Source organism: Lepidochelys olivacea (assembly GCF_965140295.1).
Source record: "Lepidochelys olivacea isolate rLepOli2 genome assembly, chromosome: 10".
Lineage (NCBI taxonomy): Eukaryota > Metazoa > Chordata > Testudines > Cheloniidae > Lepidochelys > Lepidochelys olivacea.
In genome coordinates this window covers 33,688,884-33,713,632 of record NC_140420.1, presented here as the reverse complement: position 1 = coordinate 33,713,632, position 24,749 = coordinate 33,688,884, and the positions used below count along the sequence as shown (strand labels likewise).

The window sequence follows — 24,749 nt, the reverse complement described above, 5'->3', positions numbered from 1 at the left end:
ATTAGTTTTGAGAATTAAGGCTGATAAAAGGAAAGATAAAGGAGTTCACACCTCTGAGTAATTATTTCAAACTGCATGCAGACTCTCACTGAAAAGGTTTTCTCTGTAATCATGATAGCCAGAAGTGGGTTGGTTTTTTTTTTTTTTGCCGGGGAGGCCAAATAAATCCATCAAGAAGGTTGGATAGAGCCCCTTGGGTCCTGGGATTGATACTCTTGCTCCAACAGCACTCTCCAAGTGATTGATTTGAGAATTAGATTGTGCATTATGCATATGCATATGGGTTGAGAATTAGATTGTGCATAGCAGTAAGTGATTTTCTATCTTTTTATCCCCTCTTGAGTTCTTGAGAACGTTTTTACCTAGTCTTTACATGCTTTTTGTGTAATTGTGACCTTCCCCTCTGGTGTTATCCGGACCAGTGATCTGCTAGGTCACTCCAGTCCTTGACTCTGGGAGCCAGCCTTACCCTGCTCTGCTGTGAGAACCCCCACTCCTGGGCTGTTAAAGCACAGCCTCTGGCATGTAAGCTGCTCCTTGGATTGTGCAACCAAATGACACTAGCCAATATCTTCAGTCCCAGACACAACCTTAGGAACCTCTGTCTTGCAGTGTCCAGTTATGCCAGCTGGATGCTGCACACTTATATGAGTTTGTCAATTTAACAAAGAAATTGATATGTACCAGGCTTGTTATCCCAAGGGGAGCCTTTGACACACTTCAAACCAAATGCGCTGCTTCAGGTAGAATAAACAAACAGGTTTATTAACTATAAAGATAGATTTTAGGTGATTATAAGTCAAAGCATAACAAGCTGGATTTGGTCAAATGAAATAAAAGCAAAATGCATTATAAGCTGATCTTAATACTTTCAATGCCTTTACAAACTTAGATGCGTCGCACCACAGGCTGGCTAGTTGTCCTTCAGCCAGGCTCTCCCCTTTGATCAGCGCTTCAGTCGCTTGCTGTGATGTCTGTAGATGTAGGTGGAAGAGAGAGAGAGCATGCCAAATGTCATTCCCTTTTATTGTGTCCTTTCCTTCCTCTCGGCTTGGCTTTGCCCCCCTCCCTTCAGAGTCAGGTGAGCATTACCTCATCACAGTTTCAAACTGACCAAAGTAAGGGTGGTGACTCCCTTGAGAGTCTAACAGATTCTTTTGTTGCTGCCTAGGCCAGCGTCCTTTGTTCCTGTGAGGCTGGGCTGGGTTTGTCCCATACCTGCCCTGATGAGGTGTGAACTGCCTCTCTGCTCTTGGAGAGTTTTTGCCTGGGCTTATTTTAAGCCGAGGACACATTTTCAGCCTCATAACTACATACATGAAATTATAACCTATAACATTGCTATAACAATAATGCTCCGTGCATCGTGAGCCTTCCAAAGATACCCGACATGACAAACTTTGCATTGGATACCACACAGTCATTTTACAAGGATGAACATGGGAGTGCTGGTTGTTCCCCTGAGGTACAGTGTCACAGTAATCTTTCCATATTATTAGCATTCTGAAAACGTTCTTTGAGCCCATTAAAAATATGACTGTGAACAAGGGTGCAAATTTTGATGATTTTTTTGTGTGATCTGAACTCATCCACCAGGAACTGGACTGAGATTACCAATTCCTTTCACAGTGGTCATCCAGTATTTATGTTGAGGTGCTGAGCTGGCAAAGTGCTATGTATTCTTTCCCTTTGTTTTCAGACATGTTTCTGGTGTGTAGTACAATGTAATCAGAATAGAAAACCTTATTCATGTTTTCTTCCACTTCCTCTCACCCCCCATATTCCAAACAGGTAATAAAGAATGCTCCTGTGAAGACGTTTGCCAGTGCTACCTTCAGTTCACTCCTGGATGTGTTCCTGTCCACAACAGTCTTCCTTATACTCTCTATCACCTGTTTCCTGAAACATGGGATGGCCTTGTCCCCTCCCCCACCTGCAGCAGTTGTGGTGTTCATCATTGCCATCCTGCTAGAGGTGCTGTCTCTTATCGTCTCAATTAGGTAAATAAAGTGAATCAGAGTACGGGAAATGGCTGGGGTCGCAACCCCCAAGAACTAAAATGGTGGCTGGCTTGAAAACGTTAGTTTTAAAACAGCTTCAGGAACTTGCTCTCCCAGTCTGTGGGGTTTGAGGAACAAGGTGGGGAGGGGTGTGGAGAAGAAAGATACTGTTTTGCCTACAACTCAGCAATAAAATAATTTGAGGTATTTTTTTAATTAAAAATAGAATGTTGTACATACTGAATCTTTCACTGCCTGCTGTAGTGCATTATGATTTACCAGGATTTACCATATTGGATCAAATAATTGATCTGCCAAGTCTGGTATCCTGCCTCCAACAGTGGTCTGTACTTGATGCTTGAGGGAGAAGTTAAACTCTTTCTTGATACCCACTCCAAAAGTCATGCTGCACCATGGAAGTGAAGAACAGAATATGACAGGGATGGAGCAATTATTTAAATATGGAGACTCTTATTACACTAACTGACACACACAGCGACATAGAATGTAATCTCCTAAAGATGTGTAGTGGTCAAAGTGTTGTTGGTCTCTCAAGGTCTTCTCCTTAAAAGTCGATAGATTTTTTCAGTTACTTGTATGTGTCCGACAGGTTATAGCATCCAGAGGCTTTAGGACAGCATCTTTCCCATAGTGCTGCTTTCTCCAGCATGCAGTGAAGACTTAGAAGAGCCTCTTTATATAAAGCTCCTGACCCTCCTGTTATGAGCATGCCATGTTAAAAGCAATTAGTCACTAGGTCTCTCCTCCCTACTCTTTCAGTGGGAAAGCCTGCTCTGCACCACACCCAGAGTCTCACTGTGAACTAGGGACAGACTTCCCAGGGCCTGCTTCCTGCATTTTTCTGAAAGAAAAGTTGAGTACTTTAGGAGAACAAGGGAGCCCTGATCCTTGCTCCTTTTGCTTCAGCCTTGGTCCCCTAACAACCATTGAAGATAATAAGTGAATTTTTTCTAAAAGCATGGACTTTTCTGCCCCCAGGCTCCTTCCTATTCCCCATGGCTGTGTACTCAGTTATGCTGCCCTGATATGTACTTTGCATATTAAGAAAATACTAAATTCATTATGCTGAAATGCTTCTGATGTGTTTCTTAAAAAGATCTAGCTATTGGTTTAATTAAACAATACAAACAATAGAAGATTTCAGCTTGGAAATGGAATCTGCCTCCCTTGACCAGCCCCTTCGTTCAATCCTGCAGCTGACTGAGAACCAAACTGTCCTTTGATGCAACTTAGAGTAGGTAGAAGCCTCTTTTGAGCCTTTGTAAGACCAACATCAATCCTGCAGTACCTGGTAATCTGCCACAGCTTGTATAAAGTCCTGTGGACTTCAGAAGGTGCAGGAAGCAAACATGAGAGGGGGATCAAGAATCAAAATATGGAACCTGGTGGAGCAGAAAGGCTGGGCAAAAAGGAGTGGTGACTTCAAGAGGCTGGCTTGGGAGACAGGAACCAGTTCCTATTTCTTACATTCACAGTGCCCTGTCAAACTTAGGAACTCCACCAAGGATGCTGCTCCCTGCCTTAGGAACTCCACCAAGGATGCTGCCCCCTGCCCCTCTGTGAATGTCATAGACATTTAAAAAACATAACAAAACAGAAACCCTAAAGAAATTCTCACGCAAAAAAGGCATTAATCTTGTGGCAAGATTGTGCATGTAAAAAAGGTAGTGTGGGGCTAATTATGCCCTCATTGACATCTGTGAAAACCCGTTGGGTTTGCATAGGTGTAACAGCATTGGCTTGTAATTGTAAATCAGCAAACAATTCTGTTGATGATGCAGAAGAATAGAATACAATCCACATTCTTAGTTATATTAGCTTTGCTGGTCCTACAAGAGTAAAAATCAGTAAACATGTATTTGTCACTAAAATAAATGTATACAAATTATGAATACCTACAAGAAAGACATCTGTTGAGTAAGAAGATGCAAGCTTTTACACAGTCATTTTGCAGAGTTAGAAATGCATTTTAAGAATACAGTGCCTAGCACAGCAGAACCCTGGTTCTTACCTGGGGACTTTCGCAAAATAAATAATATTGTTTTTAAATAACCCTACACAAATATTGTATCTGGCAAGAAACCATCATTTGAAACTCAGGAAGTTCAGCATTAAGATCTAACTTGGAAGAAACTCAAATGCAAGATTTGTTAATTAAGGCACCCAAACAATCTTAACTCCATGCTGTAGAGAGGCCAGTTTCCAAACTTTCTTTTTTCCTTCCAAGCCTGTTTTGTAAGATATGTGAATTTTGCATTAAGGTTTTAAGAAGTCTGATATCTAAAGCTGCAGACATGTTACATGTGGAGAAAATATTAGGCTAATACAGATTGTGGGTACAGTGTCAAAAATATTCATCACATGACCTTTTGTTTATTATTTGTTTTGTTCTAATTTTTTCAACACTGAACGTGATTCTTCATCACCACACTAATCTATGCTATTTTCATGCAAGTGCTATAAATTAATGATCTGAGCGTGTATGCTTTATATGTAGACACACATATTCTGAGTTTAGTGATATTCTGGAATTGGTGATGTATGAGATATTAAGGAGAGAGGGGATGATTGCATTCAGTATGCTATTTGTGTAATCAGGAATCGCAATTGGATCGTGCACGACTGCAACAATGACTGGAGACATAATAGACCTGCTGTGCTATTAAAAGAAAAGCAGTCTAGTTTTTGTGGTCACTAATGAGGTGAATTTATGTGGACAAATAATGGTGTTATTCTCTCTGAGAATTGCTATTGGGACAAAATTAAATGTTGGATGCCTTGATTGTGCATTTCCATATTATTAAATTATTGGGTTTTTTTTAAGTTTAACCTTAACTCTGAATGTCTTGGGTTTCTAAAAGGGGTTGTTGTTTTTTACATCTACAACATACCTTTAATTTTTTGTTTTGTTTTTGTTTACCCTAAGTTACTGACATAGACTGTTAAATGATGTAGGGGCTTTTGAAAATTTTATTCTATGTCCCATTTTCAAAAGTGATTAAGACACCTACAAGCCTACAGTTAATTGAAAGTCAATGGTACTTAGGTTCCTAAGTGTCTAAATATCTTTTGAAAATAGGACTTGGGCTCCTGAGTCACTTTGGCGCTTTTGAAAAATTTACCCCAGCTCTCAAACTTAACTCTAGCTTGGAAAAGAGTTTGTCTAGGTAATCTCTTACATTTGAAAAGGTATCCAGTAAGCAAGCATCCAACCTTGAGATGCATATCTTATGAAGTTCCATCTTTAGAAATCATTGCTGTCTTAGATTTGCAATAAATAATGCACTGGCAATACAAAATGCTACCATTTATCCCATCTATGCTAATAAGCATTCACAGAATATTTATCAAGTATCAAGAAACGTAATTTCTGTACAACTGCTATTTCTTTATATAAAGTAATAACCACAACAGATAGCTCACTTTTGTAAATAATTAGTAGATTGTTATGCTTCTAGTTTCTTACTCCAGATATCTTCAGCAAAGTATCTTAGTGTATAGTTCTAATTTTTTATCAAGTCCAGTAATCAAGAGTATTCAGTGCAGCTTTTGTGATCCAAGGCTTAGTCTAGCTGGAATGAAGAGGGGTTGAATGGTGTTGAACAATATGTGCCTATTAAGCTACAAAAAATTAATACTTTCAAGACTTACTGGAACGTTCATGCTAAAGGATCATCATGTGGAAGGGAAAGGAAATCCCTAAAACACGTAACCTTTTTTTTTTAACATCGGCATTTATTATAGTCCCGTCCAATAATAACTTGTTTGAATCTCTGTAAGTGAAACTTGCAGTTACTATGGAAATTGGTGCTATAAGAATTAAATAAATAAGTAAATAGATTTTTTTGGTATGAAACGTCTATTTATAAGTGGACAGGAAGTGTCATTTTCAGCTGCATAAATGCAATGCAAAGAATGTCCTCCCCTCTCTCTGAAATACGGCTGCTTCAGCCTCCCGGTGCAGTGTAATGAAACTTGGAGTCTGATATTTTATTTTATAAAATGTAATGTGTCTTAGAAAATGGACATGGGGCAGCTACAGCTTTGTAAGCATGAAGTTTCATTTCAACACAATGCTTGCATACAAGTGAAATTGTAGTCACTTTCCTTAGGGGTTGTGGAACTATTGCACAAGAATACTGTTCGTAGAATTCAGCCCATTATGCCTGGGAACTTTCATTATCTAGGTATTTTTGGCAACCTATTCTTGTTCTGAATTAAAGATCAGTATGAATGAGATTGCTGGAGAGAATGCTATATCTGTGACATCCTTATTAACTGGAGTTTCCAGAGGCAATGAGCTGTGGAGCACCTCAACCCCCATTTAAGTCGGTGTGAATTGGGGGTGCATGAAAATCAGACTTGTGAGGAGAGAGAGTTTCTGTTTGTTTCGGTTTGGGTTTTTGTGGGGGTGAGTGCAGTACCCTTCTAAGCTATATACATATTTTAGTGTTAAAAAGTGACAACACATGCAACCTTAGCAGAAAGAAGCAGAAAAATAGTTGTCTTTTGGTTGGCTCTACAAAGTGCTGTGTTTTGTCTGCCTGCTGCCAGAATCTCCTCCTTCATCTTACCTCAGTAATAAAGCAAGAGGTATTGATCATGCACTTAACTGTGTCAAGATAATATAGCTTATAAGGTGGATTTTAAAAAAAATATTCTACTTATTTGAATTGGCTATATGCAAAATGTTTTCTCTGGAGCTAGAGATGAGTGAGCCAGCTCTATTTGCATTATGACTTGTGCAGTACACCGGTGCAAAAGGTGCATTATCTCTGCCTTATTTACATATTTCCTTGATTTTTCGTACTTTAGTCAGGATCCCAGCTATGGGGTGTCGGTCAAATCCAGGGCCTGGGTTGCAGGGGATGTGGTCCAAGTTCAATTTAGAGGGTTAAGGCTAAAAGCAGGAGTCAGAATTTAAGTCCACCCAGGTACTCAACAACCGAAATGAGACTAAATAATTACAGCCCACAGGAGACTGGAATATTATGTGCCACTGGCTGAGAATAGGAGGGACTGAGGTGCACCAGTTCCCAAGGTCCCTGCAATGGCAGGGAAATGATTGAGATAGACACAGATAATCCTGGCAAGTTATCCACACCCACACATTACAGAAGAAGGCACAAAAACAAAAAAACCTAAGGTTACTGCTAGTCTGACCCAAGGGAAAATTCCTTCCTAGCCACACATGTAGTGATCAGTTAGACCCTGAGCATATGTGCAAGAACCAGCCAGCTAAGCACCTGAGAGAGAGAATTCTTGGTGCCATCTCAGATCCTTAGCCCACTCCCCATACCCCACCTCCCAGTGTCCCATCTCTACCTGTGATCATCTCCTGATCCTTCAGAGGAAGGAGATTTAGAAAAAAAAAAAACCTCCCAGAATACATGGGATAGACAGGAATCCCTTGTTGACCCCTACCAGTGGCAAGTTGAAAACCCTGAATTATGAAGTTTAGGAATACAGGACATTCACCAGAAGTGAGCCCCAGGACCACTGAGCCCTGCCCCTACCATCACAAGCAACCCTGCCATACAATCACAACTCCTGTTGGGAGGTTGTTCCAGAACCTGGCTCCTCTGGTGGTTGGAAAACTTCTAGTTTCCAGCCTGAATTTGTTCATGGCCAGTTTATATCCATTTGTTCTTGTGGTAAAGTGTCCTTAAGCTTAAATAGCTGTTCACCCTCCCTGGTATTTATCCCTCTAATGTATTTACAGAGAGCAATCATATCCCCTCTGCGCCTTTTTTTTTTAAATGGGGTAAACAAGCCAAGCTCTTCTAGTCCCCTCTCATAAGATGGCCCCTCCATTCCCCTGATCATGCTTGTAGCTCTTCTCTGCACCTGTTCCAGTTGAAATTCATCATTCTAGGCACAGTGTCAAATGCTCTACTGAAGTCCTGCTGTATTTCCCATATCTAAAAAATCAGTTATTTTCTCAAAGAAGGAGATCATCTTAGACTGGCATGATCTACCTTTGGTAATCTTCTCTATTAATTTAATTATTCTTTCTTTCACGATTTGTTATAAAATCTTGCATACTACTGAGGTCAAATTAACAAGTCTGTAATTGCCCTGATCACTTTTCTCCCCCTTTTAAAAATATAAGTATGACGTTATCTATTGTCCAGCCATATGGTACTACTGCTGAATAGATAAAAATCCTTGCTACTGGATTAGTAATCTCATGTGCCAGTTCTTTCAATATTCTGGGGTGGAAGTTACCCAGTCCCCCTGATTTGAGCCCATTAATGACTTAAATTTTTCTTCCACCTCAGAGGTGGTATTTTCCATTTCTAGACACTCATTTCCATCAGCCATACTGCCTTCATGCACGTGTTCTTTATTATCATCATGATTGAAAACTGAGGCAAACTATTCATCTAGTTTTTGGGCTACAGCTAGATTACCTTTTATCTCCTTCCCATCCATGCTGCATAGCGGCCCAACCCTCATAATTCCTTATTCTCTTTTTATTTATATACCTAAAATCCTCTTTCTTATTGATTTTAATTTCTTTGTCAAGAACGAATTCAGCTGGACTTCTAACAATTCTCACTTTATTCCTACATTTTCTAACCTCCACAATATAGCTTGCTTTGCTGATCACCCCCTTTTCACTTTCCCAGGAGCTCTGCTTATTCCTAATAACCTTTTTCAGGTGATTATTCATCCAGCTGGGTCTGGAGCCTTTCCCTACCGGTTTCTTCCCCTTACTTGGGGTGCAAATTTCAGATAGTTTTTATATAGTTGATTTGACGAAATTCCAAGCCTTCTCTGTATTTAAGTCCTTGAGCTTTTCAGTTCAGATCACTGAATTAATTAATTCCCTTAATTTCCAAAATAACCTGCCCTTTTGAAATAAAAAAATAATAGTTGATGAGTTGGTTTTGATTATCCTTCCATTTAATTTAAACTGAATCAATTTATGATCACTTGATCCAAAGTTGTTTCCTATGACCAACTCTTCTGTGATGTCCTCACTACTTAATAAAAGCCAAGTCTAAAATTGCATCACTTTTTGTTGATTCAGAGATGATGTGGTTAAGAAAGCTGTTGTTTATCACAGCAGAAATAACTGGGCCCTACCAGTATTAATAGCATTTATTCTTCAAACCAATCCAAGCATTTATTCTCCATTCTATATCAGAGAAGTTCGTCTCCCATTATGATACAATTCCCAAAAGTATTTCTCTCTAATAATATTCAAGAGATTACTATCCATAACAGTCTATAACAGACCTCTAACACCATCCCAACAGAACCGTTTTTTTACAAACTTTCCCCGAAGTGATTTTGACTCAGGCAGAATATGTTTGTCCTTATTGTCACTTTGTATTTCTTTATAGGTTACTGCTTTGTTGATGTATGCTACCCCATCACTTTTACCTTTATTCTAATCTCCAGCACATGCCTTTTAATACCTGTATTCCAATCATGAATGCTATTCCACCATGCTTCTCTAATACCCATAATATCTGGTTTAACCTCTTGCACCAGTAGTTCCAGTTCCTCCATTTCATCGCCCAGACTCCTTGTATTTGGGTACAAGCATTTCAGTTTCCCTCAGCTCTTACCCAATTTTCTACCTTTTAGTGTTCTATTATCTCTTAATATATCTTCCTTTAGCTGATTTTCCTGCTCCTGTGTACTGAACCAAGCATGGCGATTGCATGAGTCTCTACCAATCTTCTCCCCTTATCACCTAGTTTAAAGCCCTTCTTATCAATCATGCCAGCCTTTATCCCATAAGATTAGTATCTCAGACCATCAGAAAGTCTTCTTTCTGTAAATGCTTCAGACAGTCTTCTTTCTGTAAATGCCACACAATGATTGATCATCCCAAAACCTTCCTCATAGCACCAATCCTTGAGCCATCTGTTGATCTTCACTATTTTGTCATGCCTTCAGTCTCCTTCTCTAGGGACCAGAAGTACTCAGCTGAAAATCACCTGAACTTCCACTTCTTTAAGTGTCTTACCCAGAAAAATGTAGTCATCTTTGGTCCATTCCAGGTGGAATCTAGCAGTGTCATTCATCCTGACATGCAGCACAACCACTGGATGTTTCCACTCTCCCATCAGGATCCTCTTCATCCTCACATTCACATCTCATATCCTTGCTCCTGACAGACAGCACACTCTTCTGTTCCCTGTATCTGGTCTGTTGACAGGCCATCAGTTCTTTTAATATGAAATCCCTGATCACATAGATCTGTCTCTTCATGGAGTTGTTATGAATCTGTCTTTTGATCTCTCTCTCAGTCCATAGCAGTGCCATGCCATAAAATCAGGTCAGTGTTGATGTTGATGAGCCACACTGGGTTGGAGCCAAGTGAGTCAGCGGAAGCAGGGTTGTTAGTGGAACAGAGGCAATGTGAGTTGTCAGGAGCGGTGAAGGGGAGCAGGAACTAAGGCAGGGTGAAGAGTTAGGAGCAAATCAAGGGACCAGGCCCAGGTATCAAGAGCAGGTCTGGGGTCAGGAAACAGGAGCAAGGCAGGGTATCAGGAGTGTGCTGCAGGGACTGTTTGCAGCAACAAGCCAGGAATCTGCCTAGTTGCAGAGACAGCCTCCAGATGTTTCCCATGAGTCTTAAATATTGTGCCTGGGCCAGTCACAGAAGGTGGTAGGCTCCTGCAGTCAGGACTTCTGTGGGTTGAACATCCAGTGGTGCCTGAACCTGTGGGGCTCATAGGATGCTGTTCCTCACTTTACCAGAGCTGTTGGCTGGTGATGTAGAACCAGGAGCAAGCGGATGGAGGTTCCAGGCCTACAGATCCTCACACCATCCCACTAAGTTACTGCTATGCCAAGTGGTTTTGGATTGAAGCGTAACAATTTGTTGTTGACCAGGAATTGGGACTACAACTGATTTTAAACTACTGACAAATACAGAAATGATTGTAACATTCCCCTGTTTCTCTTCTGTTTTCTCCATCAACCATTTGTTGAAATCCCTCATTTGAAATACAGTCTGTAGAAGCATCTTAAATGTTTAACACTTTGGTTCTGCTGCTGTGCCAGACACTGATACTGCATCATTTACCGATACTGCCCCCACAGCCATTAATTTACTGCATCTCCCACTGAAGTCTGGATTCAGTGCAGTGCTTCCTTTTACTGCTTGAAGGGAGGTGCTGCATCTAGCACAGCACAACTTCTTGGCAGCTACTGGACTGAAAAATAGGGTTAAATAAAATTAGCTTTGATACCAAAATATGGAATAGTACAATTGCGATAAATCCTATGCCAAAGGATCAATGTGAAGATGTAAATATTATTATCAAATGTAGAATTTTGCATTGTTCTGGAAGTCATGGTGGCTTTTTCAAATACTTTGCTTCAATAAAGCAGGGCTCTTCAAACTTTTTGGATTGCGCACCCTCAGGGCCAGCTCTAAGGAAGCAAAAAAAAAAAAAAAAAGCTGCCGCCGGCGTGCCACCGAAGACGGATCAGGGAGAGCCAAGCTGCCGCCGGCATGCCGCCGAAGACGGATCAGGGAGAGCCAAGCTGCTGCCGGCGTGCCGCCGAAGACGGATCAGGGAGAGCTGAGCTGCCGCCGGCGTGTTGCCGAAGACGGAGCGGGGAGAGCTGAGCTGCCGCCGGCGTGTCGCCGAAGACTGAGCGGGGAGAGCTGAGCTGCCGCCGGCGTGTCGCCGAAGACGGAGCGGGGAGAGCTGAGCTGCCGCCGGCGTGCCGCCGAAGACGGAGCGGGGAGAGCTGAGCTGCTGCCGGTGTGCTGCCGAAGACGGAGCGGGGAGAGCCGAGCTGCCGCCGGCGTGCTGGCGGTGCTCCTTCGGCGGCGCTGCTCCTGCCGTGCACCCCCAGGGATGGTCTTGCGCAACCCCTGGGGTGCACGCACCCCACTTTGGAGACCACTGCAAGAAAGGATCATCATGGGATCAGCTAATCAGGTTTGCTGATAGATTTATCGTAATGGTTGCCAGAAGACTAGCTGGGGTAAAATTTGACCGTCGTGTGGATGTCCAGCACAAGGCCCTCTGCATGGGGTATGTATGTAGGTTGGCATTGGGGTTTTTTCTTTGCTTTTTTTTGTTTGTTTTTTTGGTGGGGGCGGATCAACTAGCTGACCTGCTAAACAGGGGTGTTTTTGCATACACTGCATGCCATAGAACTGGCCTCCATGCCAGCCTGTGTGAGTATAGGATGGAAGGTCACTTTGGAGGTAGGCTGGAGAGGAGTAGCAGATCTGCATTTATAGACATCCAGTGGCCCTACTGTCCCATGCAACTGGCAGACAACTAAAAAGTGACAAATGTTATAAGTTCTTGTATACAAATGCTAGAAGTCTGAATACTAAGATGGGAGGACTTGAGTGCCTGGTATTATAGGCATCACAATAACTTGGTGGAACGATGATAATCAATGGGATATGGTAATACCAGGGTACAAAATATATAGGAATGACAGAGTAGGTCATGCTGGTGGGGGAGTGGCACTATATGTGGAAGAAAGCATAGAGTCAAATATAGTTAAAATCTAAAATGAATCAAAATGTACCATAGAATCTCTATGGATAGAAATTCCATTCTTGAATAATAAGTGTATAACAGTAGGACTATACTACCAACTACCTGACCAGGAAGTTGATTGTAAAATGATGAGAGAGAGAGAGAGATTAGAGAATAGAAAACTCAATAATAACGGGGGATTTCAACTATCCCAGTATTGACTGGGTACATGTCACCTCAGGATGGGATGCTACGATAAAGTTTCTAGACACCATTAATGAATGCTTCTTGGAGCAGCTAGTCCTGGAACCCACAAGGGATGAGAGGCAATTCTTGATTTAGTGCTAAATGGAGCATAGAGTCTTGTCTAAGAGGTGAATATAGCTGAACCACTCAGTAATAGTGACCATAATGTAATTAATTTTAACATCCTTGTGGGAGGGAAAATACCAAAGAAGCCCAGCACAGTAGCATTTAACTTCAGAAAAAGAAACTACACAAAAATGAGGAAGCTAGTTAATCAGAATTTAAAGGTACAGTCACAAGAGTGAAATGTCTGCAAGCTGCATTAAAACTATTTAAAAACACCATAATAGAAGTTCAAACTGAATAGTCCCCAAATTTTTTAAAAAAGTCACCTTGGGTAAACAGAGTAAAAGAAGTGATTAAGGCAAAAAGGCATCCTTTAAAAATTGGAAATCAAATCCTACTGAGGAAAATAGGAGCAGAAACTCTGGCAAGTCAAATGTAAAAGCATAATTAGGCAGGCCAAAAAAGAATTTTAAGAGCAACTAGCAAAAGACGACATAAAAACTAACATCAAAAACTTTTTAAGTATATCAGAAGCAGGAAATGTGCCAAACAATCAGTGGGATCACTAGATGATCGAGGTGCTACAGGAACACTCAAGGAAGAAAAGTCCATGGCGGAGAAGCTAAATGAATTCTTTGTATCAATCTTCACTGCAAAGGATGTTAGGGAGATTCCCACACCTGAACTATTCTTTTTTTATGACAGATCTGAGGAACTGTCCCAGATTGAGGTGTCAATAGAGGAGGTTTTGGAACAAATTGATAGATTAAACAGTAATAAATCACCAGGACCAGATGGTATTTGTCCAAGAGTTCTGAAGGAAGTCAAATATGAAATTGCAGAACTACTAACTGATACGTAATTTATCACTTAAATAACCTTCTGTACCAGGTGACAGGAGGATAGCTAATTTAACACCAATTAGTAAGCCTAATTTAAGTACAAAACAAATTGGATGAAACTACAGTAAAGAGCAGAATCATGAGACACCTAAATGAACACATTATTTATTTGGGAAGAGTCAACATGGCTTTTATAAAGGGAAATCATGCCTCACCAATCTATTAGAATTCTTTGAGGGGGTCAACAAACATGGACAAGGGTGATCCAGTGGATATAGTGTACTTGGACTTCAGAAAGCCTCTGACAAGGTCCCTCACCAAAGGCTCTTAAGCAAAGTAAGCAGTCTTGGGATACTGATCCTCTCATGGATCAGTAACTAGTTAAAGGACAGGAGACAAAGGGTAGGAATAAATGGTCAGTTCTTCTTCAAGTGATTGCTCATGTGTATTCCACAATAGGTGTGTGTGCTCGCCACGTGCACCAGTGCTGGAAGTTTTTCCCCTAGCATTACCTATGCGGGGGAGCACCTCCTGCGAACCCTGGAGTGGCCCCTGCCTGGCGCAGTATAAGGGGAGGTGTGTGCTCCCCCCACCCTCAGTTCCTTCTTGCCGCCAGTGAAGGTGCATCGGAACTACTCTGTTCCAGCTTTGCTCTAGCTTGTCCCCAGAACTGTTCATTCATTCGTTCAGCGTTAGTACCTGTAGTTAGCTGTTGAGTTAGTCAGTGAGCCCGGGCCAGGGCATGCCCTGCGCCCCGGAGTTTAAGTCGTGCAGCTCTTGTAGGCGTTTTGTGCCAAGAAGTGACCCACACGCAGACTGTTTGCGCTGTTTGGAAGAAACCTGTATCAGCGAAAGGTGCAAGATTTGCAAGTCTAAGCCTCAGACCAAAAGAGAAAGGGACATTAGGCTCCTGTCCATCCTGATGGAGTCGGCGCTGACCCCAGCTCCGGCACGCCACTCTGAACCGGTACCTGGCACTGCGGCGTCGATATGTGGCGACCCTCCGGTGCCATCGACCAGTTGCACTGCTCCCCATCCACAGGGCACCCCAAGAGGGCCAGGAAGACTCTTCACAGCGGCACCGAGGGAAGTCTTGGACAGAGGCTAGGCCCATATCGGGCAGTCCTCAATCCCCACTGGGCCCCAGGCCTCTGACTCACGTTGAGCGGAGTAGCCCGGCCCCTTCGGAACAGGCCTCTCCGGTTGTCCAGATACATTCTACGCCTGAAGCCCTCCAGGCGGCCTGGGACGTTATGTCCATGCTGGTGCCTGGAGCGCCACCAATGTCGGCCCCATGCTCCAGAGGCAAGCCACCACTGGGATCTCCACAGTCGCCTCCGTCCCGATACTGGTCTTGGTCAAGGGAACGTTCCTGATGCCGTTCACCGCCCAGCGACCGTTCAGGGCAGAGTCCATGTGGATTGCCCTTGATGCCTACCAGATTGTCTGGCTGAGTTCCGGCCAGCCGGGACTCTCAGTACCGCTTGTCCTCAAGGAGCAAATATCGACAGGACCGCGGCAGGCATCGCCAATGGTCCTCGTCTCGGAGGGGGTACCGCAGTCGGTCACAGCACGGTCATCGATGCCATTCCCGCTCGGACTCCCGCTCCAAGTCTTTACCAAGACATTGCAGCCCCAGGCGTCGATCGCCAGTGTCTCGCTGTCACGGGTCCACCTGTCGAGGCCGTTCGCGGAGCAGCTGTTACCATGGGTACCGGTCCTCCACATAGAGATCGCAGTCCCGTGGCCAACGTAGATCCTGGCGCCGCCGCTTCTCCCAGTCCAGAAACCGCAGCAGATCTTACGCCCGGCCTCCATTCGTAGCCATCCTTCAATGGGCCAGGCCAGCCAATCCGAACAGCCAGCCCCACCGGTGCCACAGCAGGTGCAGTGGCACCAAGCTTCGTGGCCGGCCCAATGGTACCGGTGGGCTCCGGCGCAGCCCCCGGTGGGAGCTCGCTCGGTGGCCGGAGCTTCGGAAGCACCGTCGGCCTCCCTCTCCAGACCCCCGAGAAAAGGGTCGGTGGGACATACGTCCTCGGCACCATGCCTGGAGTCCGATCAGGTGGTGGACCCTCCAGTGCCAGCCGATACTGAGAGCACCGCACTGGCCTCCTTGCCCCGCCCCCTCCACCCCACAGGAGGATTTCAGGGCCCATCAAGAACTCTTAAAGAGGATGGCAGTAAGCCTCCACCTCCAGGCAGAGCAGATGGAGGGGCTCTCAGCATCCCTGTTTAACGTACTGTCCCTGTCGGCACTGGGTAGAGTGGTCTTGCCTTTCCGTGAAGAGGTGGCTAAGATTTCAAATGCCCTGTGGCAAACACTGGCCTTGTTGGCCCCCATCTCTAAGAAGGCAGAATGTAAGTACTTTGTACCCACTAAGGGGCATGAGTACTTGTATACCTACCCAGCACCCAACTCCCTGGCGGTCGAGTCGGTCAACCACAGGGAATGGAAGGTCAGCCAGCCCTGACACCAAAGAACAAAGACTCTCGGAGACTGGACTCTTTCGGAAGGAAAATGTATTTGTCTTCGAGCTTCCAGTTACAAGTGGCAAACCATCAGGCTCTCCTGGGCCGGTATGAATTCAGTCTATGGGGCTCCCCACCCAAGTTTGAGGACTCCCTCCAGGAGCACGGTAGGAAGGAGTTCAAGGCGCAAGTGGAGGAAGGGGCAGCGGCCGCTAGGGCGTCCCTGCAGGCAGCCTCAGATGCTGTGGATACGACCACACGATCCATGGCCTCCACGGTGTCCATGAGATGGGTGTCATGGCTCCTGCTCTCTGGGCTGTCCAGCGGGGCACAGTCTTCTATGCAGGATCTCCCGATTGACAGGAAAGCTCTGTTTGCAGCAGATACAAGCCTGCATGGCATGAAGGACTCCTGCACGACCTTCCAGACTCTGGGCCTCTGTGTCCTGAACCACTACATGGTGAACCACTACATTCTGCATGGTTTCCCTGGCCTCCATCATCCGTTCCCTGGATCCCGGGCATTGGTACGCTGCCCTCCATCTACAGGACGCGTACTTCCACATCCACATATTCGAGGGGCACAGGCGCTTCCTCCGTTTCCTGGTGGAACAGAATCACTGCCAATTCACAGTCCTCCCGTTTGGTCTGTCCACTGCCCCCAGGATGTTTACTAAATGCAGGTCGGTGGTAGCGGCCTACCTCAGAGGGCGAGGGGTCCAGATATTTCCCTATCTGGATGATTGGCTTGTCAAGGGCACCTCCTGGTCACAGATGAGGGATCACGTGGCGCTCCTCCTGTCCATGTGCACTGCCTTGGGCCTGTTGGTAAACAACACCAAGTCCATGTTAGTCCCGGTCCAACGCATAGAGTTTATCGGCACGTTCCTGGATTCAGCATCATCCGGGGCCTCTCTCCTGCCAGACAAATTCAAGACCCTGAAGGGTCTCATCAACTCAGTCACAAGGTTCCCGGTGACAACAGCCAGGGTTTGCCTGCAGCTCTTGGGTCCCATGTTGGCGTGCATGTACGTGGTCCGTCACGCCAGACTCAGGATGAGGCCCCTCCAGCTCTTGATCTCGAAGTTCTCCCAGGCACGGACAGGATGGACAAGGTCCTCACCATGCTGGACTCTGTGATCACCACCGCACGGTGGTGGTCCACCTGAAACAACATACTCCAAGGGGTCCCGTTCAGGGACAGGCCTCCGTTGTTGGAGTTGGTGTCCGATGCGTCAGCCCTGGGTTGGGAGGCCCATGTGCGGAACTTTCAGACCCAAGGCCTGTGATTGGCTCAAGACCTGACCCTGCATATAAATGTCAAGGAGCTCAGGGCCGTGCGACTGGTGTGTATGGCCTTCCGCTTACAGGTGGAGGACAAGGTAGTCAGGGTCCTCACGGACAACACAGCCTCGATGTTCTATATCAACAGGCAAGGCGGGGCCTGATCCTCTGCCACGAAGCCCTCAAGCTATGGGACTTCTGTATAGCCCACGACATCCACCTGAAGGCCTTTCACCTACCGGGCTCCTGGAACAAGAGGGCGGATCGCTTGAGCAGGGATTTTTCCTCACAACACGAGTGGTCCCTCCACCCGGAAGTGGCCCACCGGCTCTTCAAAAGGTGGGGAACTCCTCAGGTGGACCTATTCGTGACTCAGCAGGACTGGTGATGCCCCTGGTTCTGCTCCAGTAGGGGCCTGGGAGGGGCGCTATCTCCAATGCCTTTATCCTGTCCTGGTCAGGCCGGTTTCTGTACGCCTTTCCCCCATTCCCTCTAATCAGCAGGGTCCTGGAGAAGATAAAGCCAGACAAGGCCCGGGTCCTCCTGATTGCCCCAGCATGGCCCAGGCAGCATTGGTACGGCACCCTCACGGGCCTGGCGGTAGCTCCGCTGTGGCCGTTGCCACTCTGCCCGGACCTGCTCTCTCAGGACCCAGGCCACCTTCTCCATCCCAACCTAGCAGCTCTTCACCTCAAGGTGTAGCTGCTCAGTGGTTAGGTGGAGAGGAAAGAACGTGCTCAGAACAGGTTCAGCACGTCCTCCTCGAAAGTAGACGGCTCTCCACTCGCCGCACTGATTTGGCAAAGTGGTCCCGGTTTTCTAGGTGGGCAGTGTCCCCCTGTGGCCGCCCCGATCCAGCTTATCCTTGATTATCTCCTCCACCTGAGGGCCCAGGGCCTGGCGCCCTCGTCAGTCAAGGTGCACCTGGCCATCATATCGGCCTTCCATCTGCCAGTGCAAGGGCACACGGTATTTTCCCATGCTATGACTGGCCAGTTCCTTAAGGGTTTGGACCGTCTTTTTCCATATTGTAGACCCCTGGTCCCGCAGTGAGACCTAAACCTGGTGTTGGCTCATCTCATGGGGCCCCTGTTTGAACCACTGACCATGTGCTCCTGGTCTCACCTCTCATGGAAGGTGGCCTTCCTGGTTGCAATCACGTTGGCTAGGCGAGTCTCGGAGCTCAGGGCCCTGACCTCTGAGCCGCCATACACGGTCTTTCATAAGGACAAGGTCCACCTCCGCCCACACCCTGCGTTTCTCCCGAAGGTGGTCTCTCCCTACCACATGGGTCAGGACATTTTTCTACCGGTCCTCTGCCCCAAGCCTCATGCATCCAGTGTGGAGCGCCGTCTCCACACATTCGATGTGCAGCGAGTTCTGGCTTTTTACCTCAAGCGGACCAAGCCGTTCAGAAAGTCCTTGCAACAGTTCGTCGCCTCGGCTAAGTGTGCGAGGGGCCAGCCGATTTCCACTCAGCAGCTTTCCAATTGGATCACTTGGTACATCCATTCCTGTTATGGGCTGGTGGGTGTCCCCCCCCCCGCCACCCATCGTGAGGGCACACTCGATTCGAGCACAGGCCTCGTCGGCTGCCTTCGTGGCCCACATCCCCATCCAGATATTTGTAGGGCCGCCATGTGGTCTTCGGTTCACACGTTCACCTCGCATTATGTGATCATCCCCCAAACCAGGGATGACACTGGGTTCAGCAGGGCGGTACTCCATCCTGAGAACTTGTGAACTCCTATCCACCTCCAACAGATATAGCTTGGAATCACCTATTGTGGAATACACATGAGCAATCACTCGAAGACGAAAAGACAGTTACCTTTTCCATAACTGGTGTTCTTCGAGATGTGTTGCTCATGTCTATTCCACATCCCACCCTCCTTCCCCTCTGTCGGAGTTGTCAGGCAAGAAGGAACTGAGTGTGGGGAGAAAGCACAGCTCCCCTTATACCGCGCCAGGCAGGCGCCACTCCAGGGGTTGCAGGGGGCACTCCCCTCCTACGGGTACTGCTAGGGGAAAAACTTCCGGCACCGGTGCACGTGGTAAGCACGCACATCTATTGTGGAATAGACATGAGCAACACATCTCGAAGAACACCAGTTATGGAAAAGGTAACTGTCTTTTTAAAACGGAAAATGTTAAATAGCTGTGTCCCACAGGGATCTGTATTGGGACCAATGCTGTTCAGCAAGTCATAAATTATCTGGAAAAAGGGTAAACAGTGAGATAGCAAGGTTTGCAGGCGATACAAAATTATTCAAGATAGTTATGTTCAAAGCAGCCTCTGGAGAATTATAAGGGGATCTCACAAAACTGGGTGACTGGGCAACAAAATGTCTTACAAAATTCAATGTTGATAAATGTAAAGTAATGCACATTGGAAAATATATTCCCTATTATATATGTAAAATGATGGGGTGTAAATTAGCTGTTACCACTCAAGAAAGAGATCTAGGAGTCACTGGATAGTTCTCTGAAAATTATCTGCTCAGTGTGCAGGAACAGTGAAAAAACACTGACCAATTGTTAGGAACCATTAGGAAAGGGATAGATAATAAGACAGAACATATCAAAATTCCACTACATAAATCCGTGGTACGCTCACACCTTGAATACTGCATACAGTTCCAGTCACCGAATCTCATAAAAGATGCTTCAGAATTGGGAAAAGATCAGAGAAGGGCAACAAAAAGTATTAGGGTATGGAACAGCTTCCACATGAGGAGAGATTTTTAAAAGAAACGACTGAGGAGGGGAATATGATAGATAGGGCCCAACTAAATTCATGGTTCATTCTGGTCAATTTCATGGTCGTAGGATTTTAAAAATAATAAATTTCATCATTTCAGCTATTTAAATCTGAAATTTCATGGTATTGTAATTGTAGGAGTTCTGACCCAAAAAGGAGCTGTGGGGGGTCCCAAGGTTATTGTAGGGGGGCTTGCGATACTGCTACCCTTACTTCTGTGCTGTTGCTGGTGATGGCGCTGACTTCAGAGTTGGACAGCTGGAGAACAGCGGATGCTGGCCGGGAGCCCAGCTCTGAAGGCAGAGCTGCCGCCAGCAGCAGCGCAGAAGTAAGGATGGCCTGGTATGGTATTGCCACCCTTACTTCTGCACTGCTGCCTGCAGAGCTGGGCCCTCAGTCAGCAGCCACCACTCTGGCCACACCACTCTGAAGGCAGCAATGCAGAAGTAAGAGTGGCATGGTACATTATTGCCACCTTTATTTCTGTGCTGCTGCTGGCAGGGTGCTGCCTTCAGAGCTGGGCACCTGGCCAACAGTTGTCGCTTTCCAGCCGCCCAGTTCTGGAGGCAGCGCAGAAGTAAGGGTGACAGTACCACAACCTCCTAAAATAACCTTGTGACCACCCCCGCTGCAACTACCTTTTGGGTTAGGACCCCCAATTTGAGAAACACTGGTCTCCCCTGTGAAGTCTGTATAGGGTAAAAGCACACAAAAGACCAAATTTCACAGTCCATGATGCATTTGGCTGTGAATTTCGTAGGGCCCTAATAATAGAGCTCTGTAAAATCATGAATGATGTGGAGAAAGTGCATAAGGAAGTGTTATTTACCCCTTCACATAACACAATAAGCAGGAGTCACCCAATAAAATCAATAGGCAGCAGGTTTAAAACGAACAAAGGAAGTACTTTTTCACACAATGCACAGTCAACCTGTGGAACTCATTGCCGGGGTGGTTGTGAAGGCCAAAGGTATAACTCAGTTCAAAAAAGAATTAAATAAGTTCATGGAGGAGAGATTCATCAATGGCTATTAGCCAAGAGGATCGGGAAGACAACCCTTTGCTCTGGTTGTCCTAAGCTGTAACTGACAGAAGCTCTGAGTGGATGAAAGGGAATGCATCACTCAATAAGTGCCCTGGTCTGTTCATTCCCTCTGAAGCATCTGGCATTGGTCACTGTCAGAAGACAGGATACAGGGCTGGATGGACCATTGGCCTGAACCAGTGTGTCAGTTCTTGTGTTCTTATGTTGTATTGTAACACGTTGGCTGGAGAAGCAGCTGGGAAGGGGAGACGAGTCTAGGCAACCAATGTTGGGGGCTGAATATCATTGCTCCCACCTCTCCATATTCCACTCACATAAACATTTAATATTCATACTTTATGTAGGGAAGTGAATTTCACTTTCAGAGAGGTAAATTTAGGGTGGGATTTTCAAAGGTACTCAGCATCAGCCTAAATCTGCCTCCAGTGAAATCATTGGGTGTTTACCATTAACTCCAGCAGAGCAAAGCTGAGCTAATGCTGTATATAATTTGAGTATTTTGTTTTATTTTGCCTTGTAAATTTTTTCTATTGTCAGACTCTTTGTTGGTAAGTATTTTTCTTTATATGAAGTAAGGTTTTGTAGTTATTTTTTTTTCTTCAATAAAAACCTGTTAATCTAAACTGGAAAATCCAATTTCCACTGGAGTTTAAAAAGCCTATTAGCTCCCTCCTGTGAGGCACTGAAATATTACAAATTTCTCCCTCCTCATCCTTTTGCTACCCATAACTCTCTCTTTCTCTCTCCGTAGTTCTGAATGCATTCCCAGATGAACAAAAGCTTTATTAAGCTGAAGTAAAACAAGAAAACCTCGACCCTTAAAAGGATATTGTAGTTTTCTCACAAGAACCACAAAAGTTTACTCCGGAAATTCAAAATTAAAGTTACACTGACAAACAAACAAGACCTCCTCAGAAAGTATGAAAACGAAGTATTAGAGTCCTCCAAAGAACTTTAGTTCTGCCTTTGTTCTCTGCCAGCCCCCCACTCTGCATGTCCATCACATCTGGTATTTAGGTTGAAAACATATTTATAAAGGAAGTTTTGACAAGGGCTATTCATCCTGTTTCAGTGGATCCTAAATCTATTTTATTTGCACTGTTTGCCAGTAGAGTCAAGGAAATCAAGAGTATGTGGCTTTGATGCTCTACATATACTTCTGTGATACTTAAATGTGAACCTTTGCCCCAGTGATTTGGTTACCTAATTTTTGTTCAGGCTCTAAAATGTGACTAGTCCCAGGTACAGTAACTATGAGTTTATGCTTAGTCTCACAGCATGAAACTTTGTAACAGTTAAAATCCAATATACTTTTGGGACATTTTCCCAAGCCATTGTCCCAAATATGGTCTCTCTTGGTGATAAGCTGTAAAAGTCTTTCTCTCTCTCCTGTAATTGAGCATGGTCTTAAAGAATGCAGGAGTAGTTTGATGTAGCAATATAAAAACAGACACACTTTGGTTTGAATGCTTTAGTAATGTACAATTAGTGTATCAGCAAGAATGCGGTAGTCGAGTTAGATCACTTCAGTTTTCAGAATCACTGATCCTGTGAAGTTATGTGTTGTGTGGAAAGGACTGTTTCCTTATTTTCATTTGCTCTGTGGGCAGCTTGATGCAGGTCCAAAGTTTAGGTAGTTTGGATGACCTTCATTATGTTACTTTCTAATTTTCTTTTTAATTTTAAACTGAATATCAGCTGTGATTTTCCAGACTAGCTAATATTTGTGGATTTTGAAAGTTATGTTTCTTTAGGTTTGTTTCTTTAAATAATGGATAGTTTTGTGCAACTTTAGCTCCTGTGTTAACTACATTTTTCCCCCCCGAGAACTATCTTGGATTTTTTTTTCAATTAAATTCTTCAGTAATAGGAGTCCCATGGTACATGGGGATAAACTTCACTTTTCCCTAGACCAGTGGTTGTCAACCAGGGGTCCAGGGCCCCCTGGGGGGCCGCGAGCAGGATTCAGGGGGGCTGTGAAGCAAGGCCAGCATTATACTAGCTGGGGCCCAGGACAGAAAGCTGAAGCCCAGGGCCCTGAGCCCCGCCACCTGGGGCTGAAGGCAAAGCCTGAGCAATGTAGCTTTGTGGGGGCCCCTGTGGCCCCAGGCAACTGCCCTGCTTGCTACTTCCTCACACCAGCACTGGCTTTTATATGCAGAAAACTAGTTATTGTGGCACAGGTGGGCCATGGAGTTTTTATAGCATGTTGCGCAGGGGGGGTCAGAAAGAAAAAGGTTGAGAACCCCGCCCTAGACTGCTTTCCGCTTCCCCATATGGTTCACTCAGCACTTGAGAGGCTTGGGCCTTTAGCTTGTAAGCAGTTGAGGCAAGGACTGTTTCTTCCCAAAGAGTGCTTTGGGCAGTTCCAGCTACACTGGTGTTTGCCATAACAAATACAAATGGGCTGCTGGAGGAGCATGTGAGCTGCCAGCTGGCCTCCCAAAGTGCTCAGCATGACTTCTTTTTATGCACTGTGGTCTTGCTGATCCAGTCAGTCATGAGCCCACACTCTCCTCCCATTTCTTGTTGTTAAGAAGGTACTGAGTCTGATACCTTAGAAGAACTTGGGTTGATTTCAGAGGGCAGCTTCTTTCTCTCAAGCTGTCTGGCATTGGGAGAGCTAGTTCAGAAGACTTTAAAATGCTAGAAAAGCATCTACCCAAACAGTCTTTAAGTCTGAAGCTAACTGATTAACAAAGTTGTTAATTGTCCATACACACTCCCGCTTTTCCAATGTTCTTAATGTTATTTTAAACAACTTTTTTGACGTACAAAAGCATTTACTTCAAAAAACAGTCCAATTTTTTTGTAAACAGGGAAAAACATGCTTTTTTTCCCCACACTCTCATATCTTCCAAGTGATAGAAGAGAAATCTTCAAGCTTTTGTAAAAAAAATGGTTCATCTTTTACCGAACACTGATTGTTTCAGGAAGTTATAAGCAAGTGATAGCATGGAGTTACGCTCTGATTAGTTATGCAACATTAACTATAGCAACTGGAATGACCATATTATTATAGGTAAATCAGATACGTTAAGTGATGCATTGGGGGAAAAAAAAATTTGGTTTGTGCTTTCATTTGTTCCAGAATGGCATTCTTTCTGGAGGAGGTGATGATTTGTACTAAGCGCCTGCTGGAGGTGATTGCTGGCTGGCTGCCTCGACATTTCATCGGTGCAATCCTAGTTTCCCTCCCGGCTCTTGCAGTTTTTTCACATTTCACCTCTGACTTTGAAACCAACATACATGTAAGTTTTAGGACAATGTATCCTGTCTAACTTTCTTTTAGATTTAATGGAGTAGATTGGCTCCCTCCTTGTCTTCTCCCCTTCCCCATTCCCTTCATCCATGTGATCTATATCTCTCAAGAGGATAGGTCTGATTCTGTAAGATGGTATTGCTAGTAGAATGAATCTATTTTTTTTACAAACATTACCTTTAGGCAGAATTTAATGTAAATAAATTTGAACACATCTTAGGAATTTTTCAATATATTAAAGCATAATTTCTGAGCGGGAACTCCTTATCCAATGAG

The 24,749-nt window shown here is 44.8% G+C and overlaps 1 protein-coding gene across 2 annotated transcripts in view; it reads left to right on the top strand.

Annotated features, from left to right (window-relative positions):
* The window catches only part of ADCY9 (adenylate cyclase 9), a 190,461-nt gene that overhangs the window by 150,909 nt on the left and 14,803 nt on the right, over window positions 1–24,749 (top strand). For both annotated transcript variants that reach the window (XM_084642296.1, XM_084642295.1), the window contains exons 6-7: window positions 1,792–2,000; window positions 24,303–24,462. In XM_084642296.1, the coding sequence (XP_084498422.1) occupies window positions 1,792–2,000; window positions 24,303–24,462 (369 nt within the window). The remainder of the gene's footprint in view (window positions 1–1,791; window positions 2,001–24,302; window positions 24,463–24,749) is intronic.